This window comes from Macrotis lagotis, chromosome 1 (assembly GCF_037893015.1).
Source record: "Macrotis lagotis isolate mMagLag1 chromosome 1, bilby.v1.9.chrom.fasta, whole genome shotgun sequence".
NCBI classification, from domain to species: Eukaryota; Metazoa; Chordata; class Mammalia; order Peramelemorphia; family Peramelidae; genus Macrotis; species Macrotis lagotis.
Genome location: NC_133658.1, coordinates 620,986,094 through 621,006,435, shown reverse-complemented (window position 1 = coordinate 621,006,435; position 20,342 = coordinate 620,986,094). Strand labels below are relative to the sequence as shown.

The window sequence follows — 20,342 nt, the reverse complement described above, 5'->3', positions numbered from 1 at the left end:
CCTGAGTTCAAATCCAGCCTCAGACACTTAATAATTACCGAGCTGTGTGGCCTTGGGCAAGCCAGTTAACCCCATTGCCTTGAAAAACCTAAAAAAAAAAAAGCTGACAGGATTTAAATGGGTTATTATATCATTGAGTCAAAAATATACTACAATTTCTCAAAAAATTTTTATTCGATTTTAGACTACATGAACAGAAGCTCATTCAATTTGGGGTTGTTAATAAAAGTATATTGTCCAGAACAAAGGGAAATGACAGTCTTGCTACAATCTATAATAGACAAAATTTGGAATACTGTTTTTTCACAGACAATACATTTAAAAAGAACATGAAAAACTGTAATAAGTCCAGAAGATGATGACTAGGAAGTATGGTCAGAAAAGACAGAGATCTTTAACCTAAAGAGAAGGGCTGGGGGAGGTGATATAAGCTGTGTTTAAATAAATGATGGTTTATTCTGTGTTTTAAGAAGTACACCTAGGTTTCCAGTTTAGCCGCCACCCGGTCAAGGGAGGGAATTTCAGGGTCTGGAGGCAGGGGCGGGAGGCCGCCTTCACCACCACAGAATGATGTCTCACATAAAGACAGAAGAGGAATTGGACTTATTTAATAAAAGCATAAATGACTTTTGGAACAGATTTCGAAATACTACATTCAATGAACATTATAGTCAAGTGGTGGGGATGAGAGATACCTATAAAAGCTCCATTGATACATTGACAGAAAAATTATCCACAAAGATAAAAGAAGAGGACAGAATGGTTGAGGCTTTTCTGGAATTCAGAAATAAGATCCATATTCAAAATAAACTTATTCAAGAAAAACAAGATAACTTGTCAAAACTGGTGAGCAGTATACAAGACAAGGAATGGGAAATGGAAAAACTGACAAAAAGTGTAAAAGATCTTAAGGAATCACTGGATAAGAAAGAAATTATTTCCACTGTTAACAAAGCCAATGAGAAGTTGGAAATGTTGCAGAAATCTTATGATATGTATAAAGATCGACTTGGACTAGAAATTCGAAAAATTTCTGGCGAGAAACTTCAATTTATATTCCAAAGAATTGACCCTAAAACTCCTGAGAAACCATTTACCTTTTCCCTGTGCCTAAATGAAGAAGGGGATTATGAAATATTAGATAGTGCTCCTCATCTGGAATGCTTGGCAGAATATCAAGAGAAAGTAAGGAAGACTAACAATTTTTCAGCTTTCATTACCAATGTTCAGAAAGCTTTCATTGCTCCGGTCTATAATAAATGTGTAAATAGTGTATAAAGATTGGACCATTTTGTGTCTGATCCTTTTGTATTTTTAGTGGCATTTTAGCTCGACAGGAATTAATAAAACTATATAGCATACTTGCAAAAAAAAAAAAAGAAGTACACCTAGAACTAATGTGAAGACTTACAGATAAATTTTGATTCAATATAAGAAAAGAATTTTCTAATGGTTAAAGGAGTCCAAAATGGAATAGGTTATCTTTTCCCATCACTGTTTAAGCAGAGGTTGATCAGCTACAACACTGACTCTATGATTATCTATGATCAGGTTTGGATAATTAAGGGGCTCATAATCGAGTTAGTATTATTCTTTCTTTCTATCTGATCTCCTGTTGGTTTTCTTTCTTAAATTTTGATTGCTTCAAGTTAGCATTCAGGGAGTCAAATAGTTAGAATTCAAAATCAGTTTTTGCACATATCAGAAACTTTTAAAAGATATCTGATGGGAATAAAAGGGGAGGAAGAAAGAGTTAGTTAATATGAAAATTTTGGATAATTTGTTTATGCAATTTATTTGTGCTATTGTTCTCCTCAGAATTGACATTCCAGAATTCATCATAAAGCAAACATCATAGAATGAGAACATAGACTAGAAGGGAACAAAGCATATGAAGATGAAAACAAAATGAAAATTTTCTCCTATTTGTAACATCAAACTAAGCTTTAATTTTAGCTTTCCAATATTTAAGAACTTTATAGCAAAGTCCAAAGAGCTGGTTTTCATACTTCATTTCTTCCTGCCTCATCCTGGTAAAATAGCATTTGGCCACACTTACCTGCTACACTAATTTTCTCAAATGCTGCCATGCTGCTGGGAACAGCAGTTGTGGTGGTATTAGTTGAATTTGCTCCGGTGCCATTGATTACAAGATTGTCCACCTTTGACTCCAACTTGCCAATACGTTGCAAAATATTGTCCAATAAGACAGCAAGAGTTTTCTTCAGATCTAAACAGATAAAATAAAATAAGAACTATTTGAAATTAGTTGACTCCCAACAGGGCTTTTTCTCTCAAAGGGGTGAAGTAGCCTTCAACCCAATCATTTCTAAAGTGATCATCAGAAAATACCAGCCTTTCCAAAGCTAGCCTAATGTTAAGGACTTATATAATAGAAAACTTTGAGTCAAAATCTATTGGAAAAAGTCCACTTGATCTATGAATTATAAGGCAGTTGCTTATGGAATTCTATGATTTATTTCAAGACATTAAGATGAGAACAAAGATTCTCTGTAAAATAGTTTTCTATTAGTTGGAATGCTATTAACTCCTATACACCTACAATACAATAGCAATTCAAGTTCATGACAATGGTAGATAGTAATATGCAATAAAAATTCAATAAAATTCAATAAAAATTAAATTTTGCTTACTTAGCAATGTCCCCATTTTCTTAAGAGTTGACTAAAATTAGACTCAACATTAACATGAAATGGCAGACTAAGAATGTAATAAAGTTATCACACTTTCACAAACACCTAACTCTGAGTTTGAGTGGCTGACTTAGTGAACAAAAAGTATCAATCACCTCAGATCAACATATATACATACATACATATATATATACAGAGAGAGAGAGAGAGAGAGAGAGACAGACAGAAACAGAGACAGAGACAGAGAAAATAAATAATGGTGCAAACAAACCTTAGGGATCCTACCATCTAAGAACAAATACACATATTCACACCCATACATACATACATACACACACACACACACACACACACAAACATATATGCATGCATAAAGAGAGGGGAGAGATCTCAATAGTCAAACATGCATAGATCAGTCAGTCAATCAATAAGCATTTATTAATAATCTACTATATACCCCAACTGGGAGCTAGGGAATATGCAGAAAGGTAAATACATGGATATTTAAATGGATACAGATCATAAGTCAGTCATCTATGCCTGCCCCTCTAGGAGTCTTTTATCTCCATTCTCCTAAAACTCATCCCAGGAGGTCTACTGTTGAAGTCTCTGCTGTTTTCCCTTGATATCACAAGGACTGTCCACACAAGCAGACTATCTTCTTTTATTATTACATGTTTCTTTAAACATAGCCTTTACTCCAGTTTTTCACAGTTATTTATTTGTTATGTGTTACAGCCTATTCACACCCACCAAGTGCCTCTCCAGTGCCCTCTTAATGACACTAAACTTTAATTCTCTGATGACTGCAGTGTTCCATGACTCACAATCATATGACTACACTGGTATTAAAAAGTAAGATCTTAATTTAAGGGAGAAACAAGGTGTAGGGAAGACAAAAACTGGAGTGACTGAAAATTTCAAATTTAGATAGATAAAAATGATCACTCTTCCCTTTATTTAAGGGTACAGAGGCCAGCTTGCCTTCAAACAAGAGTTTCACTGGTCGAGTTGATGCACCCATGCATTGGTAGAATATAACTATAAATCTGTCTTGTTCACAATAGGCACACTACCAGCTGTTGGGCTGAAGTCAAGGTTGCCTGTCCCACATGGAGATTTCATCAGAACAAAAAACTGCAGAAATGCAATTAGAGTAGAAGCTTAAAGTAATAGTATTTTTAGGGAAAACTTTGCCCAAATAGAACAAATGGCCCTAACCATCAGCAACATGGTCTATCCAAGACTGTGTTACCAAATTTAATAATCTATCATAATCTCCGACAAAACAACTTTGGGCTGTGATTATAACCCTGTAGGCTATGATATAGCTTTGTCTGAGGCAGACTTGGTTTTAGTAACTAGAACATAGTAGGCACTTTATAAAAACTTACTGATTTGACCTGAACATCTGCAATTTAGATCAAAGCTATAGAATAGTAAAGCAATTTAAGGATGGATGCCCATGAAAAAATGTAGAAAAGTTCAGAAAATACTTAGTTATGGGGAAAAGATCACATCTTTCATCCATTTTATAATTTTCTGAAACATTCTCTGGTCCTTGAAATTTTCCCATTTGAAAAACAAGCTTAGCCTGATCTTCTTTAAGACCAAGAGCTTGTGGATAAAGCAGCTCTTACAGAAGATATTATTAATTGATTCTTGTCATCTATGGACTAATACCTATTAGACTCGAAGACTCTATTATTCATTATATATGAACTTGTCCTAACATTGAGAAGACACCTGTCTTTTTGCTTTCACAGGGCTTGAGGGAGAATTTGAATTTCTGGGGAGGCCAGTCATATAATTTGCATTTAGGAAAATGTGCAAGAGAGAATCAGAATCATTCAGCATAAAAATCTAACCACCTCAGGACTATCAACACTTCAATTTTAAATTCTTTGAAAGCAAGGAATTTTATAACTCCTCTAGGTCTGGTATGGTACCCTTTATGTCATGAGGGTTCAACATATTTTTTTTTGTTGATGTTCTTTTAATATCTTGGGTTCAACCCCTAATAATCTTCCTTATTTCTAGTTGGCAGTTAACCTAGGTAGGTGGAAGGTACAAGATCAAATGTATATAAAATGACTTGTAAACAACAACATTATATAAATGTTAGCAATGATGATGATGACGACGAACTTGACAGTATATTCTCAACCCACAAAGCCTACTATAACAAGAAAGTATTTTGGTGGAGGAGTGATATGAGTTAGAAAATCATTATCTTAAATGGGTTTGTGTTATGCTCAGTAGGGTATACTTTAAAAATGTATTTATATCAAGAATGGATGTCCATCCTTAAACTCTTCAGGACTCAATTAGTGAGATGTTAGATAGACAGACACAAGAACTGAATCTTTGAGCATTAGAGATTCTCCTGACCTTTACCACATCTTCCTATTTCCTAAAGTGAATTTCTTAACCCTTTTGTGCTTACTCTAGAGTTTTTTTTAGGGTTTTTTTTTTGCAAGGCAAACGGGGTTAAGTGGCTTGCCCAAGGCCACACAGCTAGAGTTTTAATACATAGATAAACACGAATGGGAGAATGGAGAAAAGAGAAGGAAATATATGTTACAAGCAGAGTTTTGGAGCAGAACAGGGAGGGGGTGTTGATGGTGAATGTACTCTCTTCCCCACTGGAAGTGCTAACAAACACAGAGATAGGGCCATGGTAGAAAAGGGAATAGGATAGTTCTAACCAGCTTGGAGAAGATTGGTTAAGATGTCCAAATTTACTGGTTCATACTTTCTAAGTATCTATTGTGGGAGTCTCTCACTGCTGCCCTTCTCTTTGTTAGCATTAAATCGTGAGATACTCTTGGGCTAGGTTGGAAAGCAAGAGTCTTGATGGCAAAGAACTAAGCATGACCCAGACAAGGACTATGAAGGAGGTGGTGTGATTCCATAGTGATTCACTCTTTGGGATGATTGGCCAAGCAGTCATTGAGCTATAACTATCACACAAAAGAATATTTCTCAGGTCCTCCTGACTCCAGGGCCAGTGGTCTCTCCACTGCACCAAGTAGCTGCCCCTAAAGAATATTTCTTAATTTCAAATTCATAAACTTCACTACTTGTTGTCTTGGGAGGATCCTAGCAAAGGAAGAAAATGCCAGTGAGAAGAGAAAATGTGGCTGGGAAGTCTTATCCTTGCCTGTCCATATTTTCACTTTGATTATAACTAATGTTAAATTGTATCAATTATCTTTTTCAGTCACTATTCTCTGGCTTCACTAGAAAGATAAAATACTAATAACAATTATAAAAAGAAACAACGTATTTCATCCAGAGTACTAAGAGAGAATTTGCTAATAATCTGAATGATAGTACAAAACAAAATTGAGGACAAAGTCCAAAAACATCTCCACATTCCTCACTTTAACTACTATAATCATTTGCCCTAATTCCCTCACCTTGGTATAGATCTTTAAAGGCACATCTTATTTATAATTTCCTCATATTTTATAACTAAGCTTCCATAGAAAAGATATTTACACAATAAGAACTAAACAACACTTGCCTTGAGGATACTGGAGAGTGACTACTAAGAGGTCCCACTATACATTCATCAAATTGACAAAGCTGGCAAAAAGGAAAAATGACAGAAAATGACAGGGCTACAGTAAAATTGGCACATTAATGTACTGATATTTGAATTATGAATTGGTTTGGTTATCCTAAAAATCAATTTGAAATTATGTCCCTAAGGTCACTAAATTGTACATAACCTTTGGACCAGACATATCACTACTGAGCCCATTCCCACAAAGTGATTAAAGAATGAGGAAAAGTGCCCATAGCTATAAATATATTTATAGGAGCTGCTTTTGGAGTGTCAAAGAATTGGAAACTAAGGGGGAGTCCACCAGTTGAGCAATGGCTAAAGAAATTATGGCACGTGAATGTAACTATTGTGCTATAAGAAATGTTGAAAGGGATGGTTTTAGAGAAACCTAAGAAAACTTATGTGAACTGATAAAGAGTAATATGAAGATAAGTAGAATAATTTATATAGTAGCAACAACAATAATATAAAGATAAAAAATATAAAGATTTAAGAATTCTGATCAATCACTATACCAGAGGATAAATAATAAAGCATCCTACCTATCCTCTGAGAAAGAGGTGATGGAGTCAGGATAAAGAAAAATACATCATTTTTTTTATATGATCAAGGTAGGATTATCTGTATAATTCTTCTATGTATATCTACTACAAGATTTTTCTTCTTTTTTTTTTTCCATGGGGAGGGAAGGAGAAAAAAAATCAATTTTTTAAAAAAGTAAAATAAACACTACACAAAAAAATGACTCCCAAGGTTAAACATTTTCCCAAAATCTTTTATTCATTAAACAACCATTTATGAAGTATCTATTGTTTGTATGTGAGCTATAAGAATCATTAAATTATGGCCCTGGCCCTTATAGAATCTACAGCCTCATGGGGAAATGTGGCATATACCCAAATGAAGCAGTATAATAAGTAAGTTTACAACAGTGACAGGCAGAGTAGTACAAAAAAAAGAGAAACTAAGAGTTTTAGTTAAGTGAAGTAATCTTAAGTATCAAGATAAGAATAAAACCCAGGACTCTTGATTCATAGTCTGGACTTCTGCCTCATTGTCAAATAAATGTGACCAAGGATTCTCAAAGGCTCTGCCAAGAGACAAAAATTCTGGCAAACCTGGAAAGACTATTCTGAGGAGCTAATGTCAAGAAAGTTAGTCATTAAATTATGAGAACTTGTTTTATGGGTCGATTAATTTTTTTTGTCACAACTTATAAACTCTATCTACAAAGTTATGGGGTGCTTTGAATTTATAATTTATAATAAATAACAGCAAGCACTGACTGTTTACTACATGCAAGTCATCATGTTAAATAAAATGGAGACAACAAGAGAAGAAAAACATTTCCTGTCCTCAAGGGATTTACATTCCAACTGGGATGACAACCATAGAGACTACATACAAGAAACACACAAAGTAGGTACAAGTTACCCTTAGAGGGGAAATTACTAGAAGCTAGGAACAAAAGGAGAAATAAGGAAGGAAGTTCTCTCACAGAAGGAGGTCTGTTAAAAGCATACTAGAAGGAAGTCAAGAATTCTGAGAGGCAGAAGTGAAGCAGGAAACCATTTAAGATGCAACCATACTACAAAGGCACAGAAATGGGAGATAAATTAGCTAATTAATAGTAATGATGACCAAAGTTGAGATTCCAAGAATATTTTAAGGTCATTACTAAATGACATTTCTTTAGGGTGAAAATATAATTCCTTTAAAGGATTATAGATTTACAAAACTACAGAGTAGAATTATCTCTATGAAGGCTGCCAAAAGTTAGAGATATGCATATACCTCACTTCTAATTAGGATCCTTGAATTTCCAAGGAATATGCCACACATAGGGAGCCAAGATGGCAACAGGAGAAGAGTCTCTCTTAAGTGCTCTCTATAAAATTTGAAAACTCATAAAATAAGGACTCTAAATTTTCAAGAGACCAAACCCACAGAGGGATCCAGTGAGGCACTTCTCCAGCCCAAGGTAACCTGGAAAATAGTAGAAAGGCTTGGCTCCATGGGGATACAGGGCAGGCTGCCAGAGTGAAGGAACTTCAGCCTCCCGGAGGCCATGGCAGTGGGGGCAGTTTCCTGACCTACACCCTGGGGAGCACTGGGCACAACTTGAAAGATCAGCAGGGGCAGGGGGGTGGCCTTCTGCGACACCTATAAGCAGGAGTCCCCAGGCAACTGAGCCTTGAGTGCCCAGAATACCCAAGGTAGGGGAGTGGGGAAAGACTTCCAAGGTCTGTCCTCTGTATCTGGAACAGGACTCTGGGGCTCTGACCACATTCAGGTCCTGATCACAGTCTAGGCCTCCCATAGAACAGCAGGCCCCCCACCACCTCAGCCCCATGGAAGAGGGGTGGGTGCTCTTGAGGTCATTCACAGACCAGGAGGGACTGGCACTGAGATCATTGTGTGTGTGGGGGGGGTTGTCCCAATAATACTCAAAAGCTCAGGAAGCACCCCAAAACCAGGTATAGGCTGGGGAACTGAGTAAACAGAGAGAAAAAAGAGGAACACCATTGAGAAACACATTGTCTATGATCCCAAGAAGGATCAAAACAATCTGAAGATGAAGAAGTATAAACACCTACATCTAAAGACTCTAAGAAAAATAGAAATTGGGATCAGGCTATGACAGAGCTCAAAAAAGATTTTGAAAATCAAGTGAGGGAGATAGAAGAAAAACTGGGAAAAGAAATGAGAGAGATGCAGAAAAAACATGAAAAAGAAGTCATCAGCTTAGTCAAGGAGATTCAAAAAAATGATGAAGAAAATAACATGTTAAAAACCAGCATAGGTCAAATGGATAAAACAGTTCAAAAAAGTCATTGAGGAGGAAAAATGCTTTAAAAAACAGAACTGGTCATATGGAAAAAGAAATAAGAAAGCTCTCTGAGGAAAACAAATCCTTCAGATGTAGAATGGAACTAAAGGAAGCTGCTGACTTTACAAGAAGTCAAGATACAATACTTCAAAACCAAAAGAATTAAAAAATTAGAAGGAATATGCCACAAACAGCACCAGGATCAAGAAAAGAAAATATCCTTTTGAGAAAAAAAGAAAAGCCAAGTCCAAGAATCAAAGATTTAAAAAAAGAAAAAAGAAAAAGCTAGACAAATGATGGGGGCAATTGCAACAGAAAAATGTTGCTATGTCTAACTTGGCCACTTTCTACTGCCAAAGTGACTTTAGGCAAGTTTTCTCATTTGGGGCTTTTTTTTTGTTTTTTGGGGGTTTTTTTGCAAGGCAAATGGGGTTAAGTGGCTTGCCCAAGGCCACACAGCTAGGTAATTATCAAGTGACTGAGACTGGATTTGAACTGAGGTACACCTGACTCCAGTGCCAACACTTTAACAACTGTGCCACCTAGCTGCCCCAGTTTTTCTCATTTGTAAAATAAGTTTGGACTAAATAACAACTAAGCCTTTCAACTCTAAGTCAATAATTTTTTATGAGGAAAGTTTAAGAGGGGTTTTTGTCACTTATTAATCCTTTTGTTTTTGTCACTTTTAGTTTTATTAATAGGATTTAATTTTACATTATATACGTTTACATAGTTCTCCCACTCGTGAAGTCTCTAGTCCAATGGTAAAACAGTTAAGTAAAACTAAAAATACAGTAATCTTATCTGAAAGTGCATACAATATTTCACATCTAGAGCATTCCCAATCTCTAGTTTGTTAAATGAAAAGAAGTGATTTTCTCTCCCTCCCACCTAGATGACAAAATGGGTAGAAGAGAACCTGACTTCAAATCCAGCCTCAGCCACTCACTAGTTTTGTGACACTGGGCAAATTGCTTAACTCCATCTCCAATTGTCCTGATCCATATCTAGGCACTAGACCCAGATGGCTCTGGAGGAGAAAGTGAGACTAATGTCTTAGCCCAGCATCCCCTCATTCAACTCCAATTCACAAACTTGTCATGATATCCCTAAATTCATGGTCTTCTTTGAGAATGAAGTACAAAATGCCATTACTTCAATTCCATAGATTTTTTTTAATTTCTTAGAACAATATGCAATCAGGCAACACAAATTAAGTCTTCCTGGTCTTATTTGCACCTAGAAATCTCATTATTAATAACTTAGCTGTGTAATAGGAAAGATAATTTAGTGATATGTAGCCTGCAGCTAAAATGGAGCGACTTGTCTTTTTGAAGATGTTGATGTATTCTATATTTGAAAGGCTGAAGTTATTCCTTGCAAACCAACCTACCCAACTTTAAAGGAAGGTCTAAATCTCACCTCTACTAGTTACTCAGTAGGCTTGCATTCACTTTTCCTGGTTCACCTACTTTGGAGCTGTATTGACCTTATCTTTTCTCAAATAGGTCCAAATATCAACAGAGGAATATAGATAATGCTTCCACCTCTAATGCATTTACTATGTCTATTGCCTTTCCCCTCCTCAGGGATGGTGCCTCATCCTATTTCAAAACTGTAAGGAAAGCTTTATTCTGATAACTGGTTCTGAGCCTGAGGAACAAAACATGCTTATTATCACTAAGACCCAGGGATGTGAAAACAAAAATAAAAAGAGTCCTGCTCTTTAAAAGCACTGTCTACCAAGAAGCTTGTACACTGAATCCAAGGGTCAAGAGTAGTGGGTAGGTTATCAGAATCAAGCATGCTTCCTTCATACCTTGACTTCATACCTCCTCCCCATACACATGGCTACTTTCTTAGTTCAAGACCTCACTGTTTAGATTTCTGCAGTTTCCTAACTGGTCTCCCTTCCTTTAAGACTGCTGTACTCCAGTGGAACCTACTCCTGGCTGCCAAAGTAATTTTTCTTAAATGCAAATCTGATTTTATGTGTGTGTGTGTGTGTGTGTGTGTGTGTGTGTGTGTGTTTGACTTTCCTAATCAACGAAAATTAGTAGTTCCTCATTACCTCTAAAATTAAATGTAAACTTCTCAGTTTAGCTTTTTCATGTCCTTCACAATCTGGCCCCAATATATATGTCCAGCCTCACTAAGGATTATTTATTTCTTCAATCTAAATAAACTGGCTTTCTCTTTGTTCCTCCAAGGCATTCTCTATCTTTTGTCCCTGAACGTTTGCACTCACATTCTTGCATTCTTAAAATGCCACTCCTCTCTATATACCTCTGTCTCATACAGACAGCTTTCTTCCTCTAAGATTCAGTTTAGATAGCATCTTCTGCATGAAAACTCCTAATTTTCCAAGAAACTAAAATGTATATTTTTATTCAGGTTCTATTTATATAAATATATTGTTTAATAGCTAGGTGGCACAGGACTTAGAGTTAGGAAGACAAGTTCAAATCTGAATTCAAATTTGAACTTATTACCTATGCAATTCATTTAATTTCTGTGTGTCTCACTTTCCTCATTTATAAAATGAAGATAATAACAGTACCTACCTAAACCTAAAGGGTTGTTGTGAGGATGAAATTAGATGTCTGAAAATTTAAAATGCTACATAAATATTAGATATGATTCATATTATTATTATGCTGTAATTTGTATAAGCATACTACTTGTATCCTCTGTTAGAATATAAAGAGTAGAAACAGAATATAAAAAGTAGAAACATTTATCCACTGTGTTTGCTCTTCCTAGCAGTACAATGTTCATTCTGAATTCTTATTGTTTGATTACTTAATTTCAACATCATGCCAAAAACACCATGCATGAACCCTGTTATACTCATCTCCCTGAATTCACTGTAATCACAAACTTGGGTCCAGGCATTGAATGTGTCTGATCAAAAGCCCAAATATGATGATATTCCCCCCTTCACTAGACTTGGACCATCAGAGTTCACTGAGGCCTGTCTGCTACTATACTAACAAATAGTGACCAAAAGTCATTTATTGTAGATTTTCCCATCACAGTAGACTTGATGTGGGATAAATAATTTCTTATGATGAAAGTGTGGCATTAATTCTGCATAAGTTATCCTTAAAACAGAAGCTGACTCATAAAAGAAAAAGAAAAGGGGACCAGGGCAGGGGTTTATAAAAGGCCCAAAACATTTCTTCTCCTTACCCCTGTCCCCACCTACAATTCTTTCTTCAAGTATCTGTGCTTGTGGTATGTAAAATTTTATGAACTTCATTTCTGGTTGTGGTTGCAACAGTGGGGTGGGGGGAGTTATTTTCCAATACAAAAGCTCTGGTTAAAACCCCAAACAGATTCATTGTACCTACAAGTTCTCTTCTTTTGAGTTGATGGTTTTCATTTAACCGTGCTAGCATCTTAAAATGACAGGTCTCTCTGAGATACACTATGGTGACATCAAACAGTTTTGAATATTTCCTTCAGTCAGTTTTACTCTCTGCCCAAGAACAGAGTTCTTCCTTTCCTTGTAGATTAGGGAAGGAGATTTTGCTGTTTTAAATGGTGGTGTCTTTAATGTTATTCCCAGGGAAGTACTAATATCCTTATTCCTCCAAAGAAAAATAAAGTCTTTCAAGATGTCTGTAGGAGTAAAGGCTGGAAAAGATACTAGACAGTTTTATTACAATAATTAAAAATAAAAACAAAACTAATTTTAAAAGTTAAACAGGAGGCTATAGAAAATGCCTGTATGAATTTCAAACTTCTTGGTGGAAGCAGAGGAGAAAGAAGTTATCAGCTGCTCTTCCTGGGAAATCTTACTAAAAACTGTTTGGACTCTCCAGAAGTCATAATCACTGAATAGGCAACAAAAGCCCAAACCCTCTTGGGAAAAGGCTATATTCAAATGGATTATGAATATCACAGTTCCTCTCCTCCTACTTCATATCCCATCCACCTCTCTTTTCTTCATTTAAATGCAGACTCCTTGAGTTACAGTTCTTGGGTACCCTACTATATTTGCATTCCTAGTCACTAGCAGTGTGAAACGCATAGTAAGCACTTTCTTTGTCATCTGTTGACTGTGGGTGGTGGTTAAAGGGATGCAAAAACAGAAATCTGAACTAGGAGACCAAAGTAAGACAGGTAGACCAACAGAGGCTTTCTGATTTCATAAAGTACATAGCCAATCAACAAGCATTTATTAAGTGCCTACTATTGCTAGGCATTGAGAAGGGAAAACAACAAAAATGACATGGTCTCTGCTTTCAACGGGTTGATAGTTTATCAGAGTAGATGGTTTATACATTAATAAGAATATGCAAAATAAATATAAAATATATACAAGGTAGTTAAATCTAAATGATAGAAGGCATCAGAGGTTTAGACAGAGAGGAGATCTGGAAGGGTTTCAAGTAAGAAGGTGGTGCTTCAGCTGAACCTCAAATGAAGTGAGGGTTTCTATGAGGTGGTTGTAAACAGAGAATATATATTCTAAGGCTAAAGAACTGAGTACCTGGAAGAGTGATGGCGCCTTTGACAGAAATAAAAAACTTAATTTTGCTCCACAGACACACTAGTCATTTGATTATATGGAACTGGAGCTCTAGAGCAAGTCTGGGGATGGAAAAATAGAACTCAGAATTCACCTTCATGGATCTGATCATTAAACCTAAGGAAAATAATGAAGGGGAAAAGGGTGGGGACAGAGGGGCAGAGGGGGAAAGTGGAAAGAGAAGGGTCCAGAACAGAAGTTTGAGAAATATTCATTATATGAAAGAAAGAAAATGAATAGTGGACTAGCAAAGAATGAAAAGAAACAATTAGTCAGGTAGGAAGAAAACAAGAATAAAGTAATTTTTGTGATACTGTGAAGAGGAGAAAATATCCAACAGGAGATGGCTGAGAGGCAGTCAAGAAGAATGAGGACTAAAAAAAAGCAATGATTATACATCCTGGCTAACTATGGAGGCCTCAGTTTCAGTTGAGTGAAGAAGTCCAGAATCCAGACTGCAAAATAAGAAGAGAGGAAATAAAGGAACTGAATACATAGTCTGATCCCCCTCCCCTACCCCAGGAATTTGGCTGAAAAAAGAGATATAAAGATAATATTAGTTTGGCTACATTTTTTTTAAAGGATAGAGAACATGAGTATTTTGGAAGGCAATAAAGAAAGGACCAATGGATAAGGAAAGACTCAAGATTAGAGTAAGGGAGTTGATGACTGAGAAGAAAAATCTTGGTGGAGAGGATCAGATACAGGGCCAATGATGAAATACTGCTCTTGACCAAAAGACTTCATTATCAAAGACTGGAGGAAAGGAGGAGAATATGAGCTTTGAGATCAAGAGAAGAGAAGGAGTTCCTCTCTAGGTCTACTAGCCTCAATCTCCTCAGTAAAGGAAGAGGAGAGATACTCAGCTGAGAAGGTGAGAGAGGGAGAAGTGATGGGGAGTTGGGGAGGTAGGAGGAAAATTAAGAAGGTTTAATACAAACTCTCAAGGGGTTGCAATAGAAAATCAGTTAGGGACAAAAGAACTGCTCTGCTCTGCTTTAGGATGAAAGCCCAACTGAAATTCAATCACATAAACTGATAATATATTCAGTTACATGGCTTCTTTTGGCTCTGACTAGTGGCACCTAAGTATAAAAAGAAGAAGTAAATGGGAGAAGCAATTTAGGGTTGGGATTTGACAAAGGATGAATAGTGAAAGGAAGCCAAGGATTAAGACCCAATAGCAGGGGGAAACACCAGGTCTATATACAGAACTTTAGAGGTCAAGACAATAAGAGTGGGCAAAACCCAAGTGAGCAGTCAAGAGTCAAAGAACACGGAGAAAATAAGTCACCTATGAGTGACTGAGGTTCCAAGGTGTAACAAGTCATCAGAGCTATATAAATTCATCATCTTTACTCCAAACACTCTACACTTATGTACTTACATGTTTGTATAGTTATTTACTTATATATTTAATTTAATTAACAGTCCTCCCAGTCACATAAGTCAGAAACCTTGGGAGTATCATTTTAGATTCCTTTCTCTCTGTTTAGTCCTCAAACCATTCTATTGTCTGGTCTGGCTAATTCTAACACTATATATCTGTCACATACATCTCCTTAAGTGCCCTCAAGTACTGATCTTCACCATCATCTCTGACCTAGACAATTATAATAATTTCCCTGAATCCAGTCTTTCCTCTTTCTAATCCATCCACCACATTTCTATTAAGATAATCTTCTTAAAGTACAAATTCAACTGCTTTACTCCCCACTTATTAACTTTCAATGATTCCTTATTCAACTAGGAAAAAATACAAACTCTTCCTGATATTTAAGACCCTTATGAAGAGGCCAAAGGAGAAGCAGTAGATAGAATTTTCTTCCTGAATCTGGACCCAGCACTCTACTTCATCTCTGAATCCTTTGAATATAATAGGAACTTAATAAATGTCTAATAAACATATTCCTCCTACTTGTACAACAAAAAAAACCCATGGAAAATACTACTATCTTTCCACTTCCCATTTGGATAGAGAATACCCACAAAAGAGGAGCACAAAAGAAATATCCCATGGATCACTTTTTCTTTTAAAATTCCACAAAGCTGGGGCAGCTAGGTGGCACAGTAGATAGAGCACCGGCCCTGGAGTCAGGAGTACCTGGGTTCAAATCCGACCTCAGACACTTAATAATTACCTAGCTGTGTGGCCTTGGGCAAGCCCCTTAACCCCATTTGCCTTGGAAAAAAACAAAACAAAAAAAACCCAAACCTAAATAAAATAAAACAAAATAAAATTCCACAAAGTGGGATCAAAGGTTTCTTTCCAATTCACTAAGACAAAGATTTAGGGGCAGATATTTCTGAAAAGGAAATTAATTTCTACATGTATCACAATTTTGAAAGACCTCAAGAGCCTCTGACTGGATATGCTCTTCAAGGTCCCTGTCTTGTATAAGCCCCACTGGGAATGAGGCTGTGTTGAACATTACTCTGCTTGAGCCTGAAAAAATAGGAAATTGCCTCTAGCAGACAAACTTGATTAAATGGCTCCTCTACAGTATCTTCTTGCTTTGGAATTTTATGATTTTGTATTGACCTACTGAATCAATCTACTATGATTCTTGCAAGGCTTACTTAGCATGTCTACCAAATGCTTTCTTAATGTATACCTACAAGATCTTTAATTAACTATGGTAAAAGGATAAGAGGAATTCTGGGATATTTTATCTGACATCTTTTCAACCACAGCAAGGATGGTTACTGGGTAGCCTTTCCTTTTTTTACAGAACATAAATTTGAACAGTTTACTCTGTGTGTGTGTGTGTGTGTGTGTGTGTGTGTGTGTATAGCAAAGTAATAGAATAGACATTGGAAGATCTTTTTTTCTACTGTTTTTTTTTTTGCAAGGCAAATGGCGTTATGGTGGCTTGCCCAAGGCCACACAGCTAGGTAATTATTAAGTGTCTGAGGCCAGATTTGAACCCAGGTACTCCTGACTCCAGGGCCGGTGCTCTATCTACTGTGCCATGGATTCCTCTAAGTACTCAACTTGCAACTAGAGAAAAAGAAAAGAGGAAAAAAACTAGGCTAGCAAATTTTAAATAATTAAAATGTGAACCTGCTGGAGGATTGATAGAAGATTGTAATGTCTGATAACTTTAGCTTCTTCTGCTCCCATTCCCTTTAGGTCAGTGATAGTCACCTTGTGACTTAGCACAGGCAAACCAAATGTTTCTTGGGTCTGTACTGAGTTATAAAACAAAATAACTTGGACTGATGTGACAAACTGCTGAAAGAGAAAGAAATCATAGCAGGATATGCAAGAATTTATGATGAATCTTTTAAAAGAGGGAGAAAAAAGGGGCACCCAACTCAGAAAGAAAATTGAAAGAAAAATTGTTCCTTTATATTATTCCTATGAAGTTTTAAGTCTGAGACATAATTTTTTATTTCTTTTAATATTAGAGAATATTCAATTTTATGAACAAATATTCTTGAAAAGCAATGAAGAAAGAAAAGAACAATAAAGCAGGTAGAACTTTGTCATCAAATATTCTTGACTTAAAGTAGGACCCTTCTCACAAACTTTTCTAGTAGTAGAAATAAGGATTAGACATATGATTTAATTGGCTTAGGAACTCATGGATGAAGAAACACTCTATTCTCCAGCAATGCAAGTTGGTTTCTCTGTAATTAACTTAGTAAGTTGTCTAGAACACTGAGAGGTTAAGGGATTTATCCAGGGTCACACAACCAGTATGTACCAAAGCTGGAAGCTAGATCTTTTGGCTCCGAGGTGAGTTTTTCAATCCATTTCTCACTGCCTCTAGCTTCACAGTAAAGGGAAAGAAAAAATTTTCTCTTCTTCCTCCTTAACACATAAAGGGTAAAAAATGCATAAAAATGTGTAGATTAGGATACTAAATGTAAAATGTAACCCACCAAATGCTTATTGAAGATGACTGGGGCCATTATTTTAGTATCAGATGACTTAGATAAACAATTCTAGAAAAGTCCTTGAAATTCTTAGTTAACTGAAAATTATATAGTAAATCCTTAATTTCTAAACTATTCTCTAAAAATGGGTGAGCTAGATTTCAGAAAATTCTTGCAAAATTATCTCATGTCTACACTGAATAGGATGACAGGATAAAGAAACAGACAAGAAGTAATGGGAAACACAATTTTATTTTAAGCATATTAGTAACAAATGTCTTACTGACCAATATGGTCTGAAGGGAGAGATCAAAAGCAGACAGGCTGATGAGTTAGTATTCAAGAAATACTTTGACACACTCTCTTAAAACTCATTTCTTTTCATGGAAAATGCATAAAATTGGAAAGTAAATGTCACTTAAATTATTTTGTAAGCAATCCTTAAGCAAGAAACATTATTGAAGATCATTTTTTTTCTTGCCATCCCAATCAAATCCTACAATTAGCTCATACATGATGTATCACTATTCATTGCACATGAAAATTTACAAACAAAATAAAAGCTGTTGAATAGCATTATCTTCTCCAGAGCATTGGCCTTTCATATACGTAATCAACTCTAGACCATCAACACTGAGAAGAACAAGACTGTAGACTAGGGACAGGGAACCTCTGGCCAATAGGAATATTAGTTGCCAAGGCAACACACAGGAGGGACATGAACTTCAACAAATCTAGGAACTTATTAGGGGTGAATTAATTAAATGTTTGACCACATATAGACTGCAAGTGATTTTATAAATATTCAAATGACCCTTGGCAGAAAAAAGGATTCCCTATCCCTGATATAGATAGATAATCCAACACAGTAGACTTCTGATATTCTTTTAAAAATTTTGGTGCTCAAAAAAAGACAAAGGTTACAGGGAAGTAACTATTATCCAAAGAACTGAATATATTCTATTGTTTTTAATAAGTTCCAATGATAGTCAAATGTTTTTAAAAATGTAAAACACTATCATCTTATTATTTGAATTAGCCTAGAACCTCAAGTATGTCATTTGTGCTTCACATCAGAATACATTATGTTCACTTTCTCCCAATTCCAATTAATTTTAGTGTGTATGGGTTCAGGAAGTGAGGAAGAAATCTGTCCAGAAATGTATTGTGTGGGAAAAGAGAAAAATTAGTTCTAAAAACTTTTCAACCAATTTCCTCACACAGATAATTCGAGTTACCTACAAATGTCTCCAATGAATTCAATGAGTGAATCTTTCAAAATATGTTGGTGATGGAAGTCTTGTTTTCAGAAGGGGTCAACTCTAATAATACAAGGAACATCTGTTTATGGCACCATTATCAAGTAGCTAATTCAGTGAATGTTCCTATAAATACAGATGATGAGACACATACTCAATTAATTATTCAATTAATAGGGCACTGTGAGTTTGTGACTGAAAATTTTAAAACACAATCAGTAGCTATTTTAATACAGAAATACCATATGTAAGACTTACCATAGGCTGTCATCACACCAACATAGGGTCCATCAACTACATTCTTATTTTCTTCTGCCAGAGCTTTGATGTACCTTTTGCTGAGATCCAATATTTGTTCACGAAGCATTGAGCTGCTTTCATGTTGAGTTCGTTGCTGGATGGTAAAATGCAGAAGCATCATACCCCAAATGAAGCCAAAAGTCACCAGGAAAAACCCTAGTTTCTGAGAGGATAACTTCCATGGAGCAAAAAAAGCCATGGCTCCCAAGGAGCTACTTCTTTCCTTGGGTTGGATCTCAAAGCACCAAAAGGAGATGCAAATCCATGGTGTTTGTCTCAAAAGGACAGTCAATCTCACTCAGGCTCCTGTGTCTTCTGGTTTCCTTCTTTCAGTTCCATCGTGCTGTCAAAAACGGGGGAGGGGGAAGTCAGTATAACACAGTTAACCACAAAGAACAGACACCTCTCATGAAACGGTATCAGGTTTCCACTTTGGTGGCTATAAAATGTGAACTCTGAAAAAAATAAAACTGCTTACTTCAATATTTTGCATTGTGGTTGAGGATTTGACTAGACAGAGAAGGAAGATTTGCCAAAGTGATAAGCCATACAAATATAAAAGGGGAAGATGTGTCTGCATGTGTTAGTTTGTGTGTTAACAGGTGTCACAGAAATCTACAAGTCTGGGCCAAGTTTGAATTAAAAGTTCATTTTGCAAGAGTGAAAGGGCAATGGGAAGGGAGCAAACAATGGAAAGGGAGGGAGTCCTCATCCTGGAACACACCACACCCACCCCCTTCAGCACTTTCTGCAGCTGTTGCTTAAGTTTCTGGCAATAAAAACAAAAACAAGAAACAAGAAACAGGGCAAATGGTTATTTTTATAGGTAATAAAGAAACTAGGGTTCTTCCTATGAGGAATGGTGGTGAAAGAGGTGGAAAAATGGCATTTCATTCAACTCAGGCAAATGTAGGCTTTACCTAGGAATATTCTGAAGAAAAGATGATTCCTGTATGGCCTATTTCCAAAGCATGATTATCAAATGGTTATATCCAGGGACAATGAGTTACTTTTAATCTTCTATCCATAAACTAAAAAAATGTCAGTTTCATCTCATTCTTCACTTCTACATTTCAACAAATTTTCAAATGGACCCACATTCTTTCCCCTTTTAAGTGTCTATCACTGCCTGCAATGATGCAAATTATAAGGTCCTTAAATAGGACTCATGTCTAGCCTTAGAGTGGCATCTACTTTTGGCACTTTCATTTCTATCTTTTTATCCACACCTAAAACAGTATCAGATATATAGCAGACATTTAATAAATGCTTGTATTTTGATTATGTATAGAAATGAGAAACCAAC

The 20,342-nt window shown here is 36.1% G+C and overlaps 1 protein-coding gene and 1 pseudogene across 4 annotated transcripts in view; one reads left to right on the top strand and one right to left on the bottom strand.

Annotated features, from left to right (window-relative positions):
- MGAT5 (alpha-1,6-mannosylglycoprotein 6-beta-N-acetylglucosaminyltransferase) overlaps positions 1–20,342 on the bottom strand; it is a 419,199-nt gene that overhangs the window by 218,077 nt on the left and 180,780 nt on the right. For all 4 annotated transcript variants that reach the window (XM_074215044.1, XM_074215045.1, XM_074215043.1 and 1 more), the window contains 2 exons: positions 18,995–19,379; positions 2,060–2,230 (listed from right to left, as the gene is read on the bottom strand). In XM_074215044.1, coding sequence (XP_074071145.1) covers positions 2,060–2,230; positions 18,995–19,235 — 412 coding nt within the window. In that variant the 5' untranslated portion in view covers positions 19,236–19,379. The remainder of the gene's footprint in view (positions 1–2,059; positions 2,231–18,994; positions 19,380–20,342) is intronic.
- LOC141507419 (kinetochore protein Spc25 pseudogene) lies at positions 541–1,278 on the top strand (annotated as a pseudogene).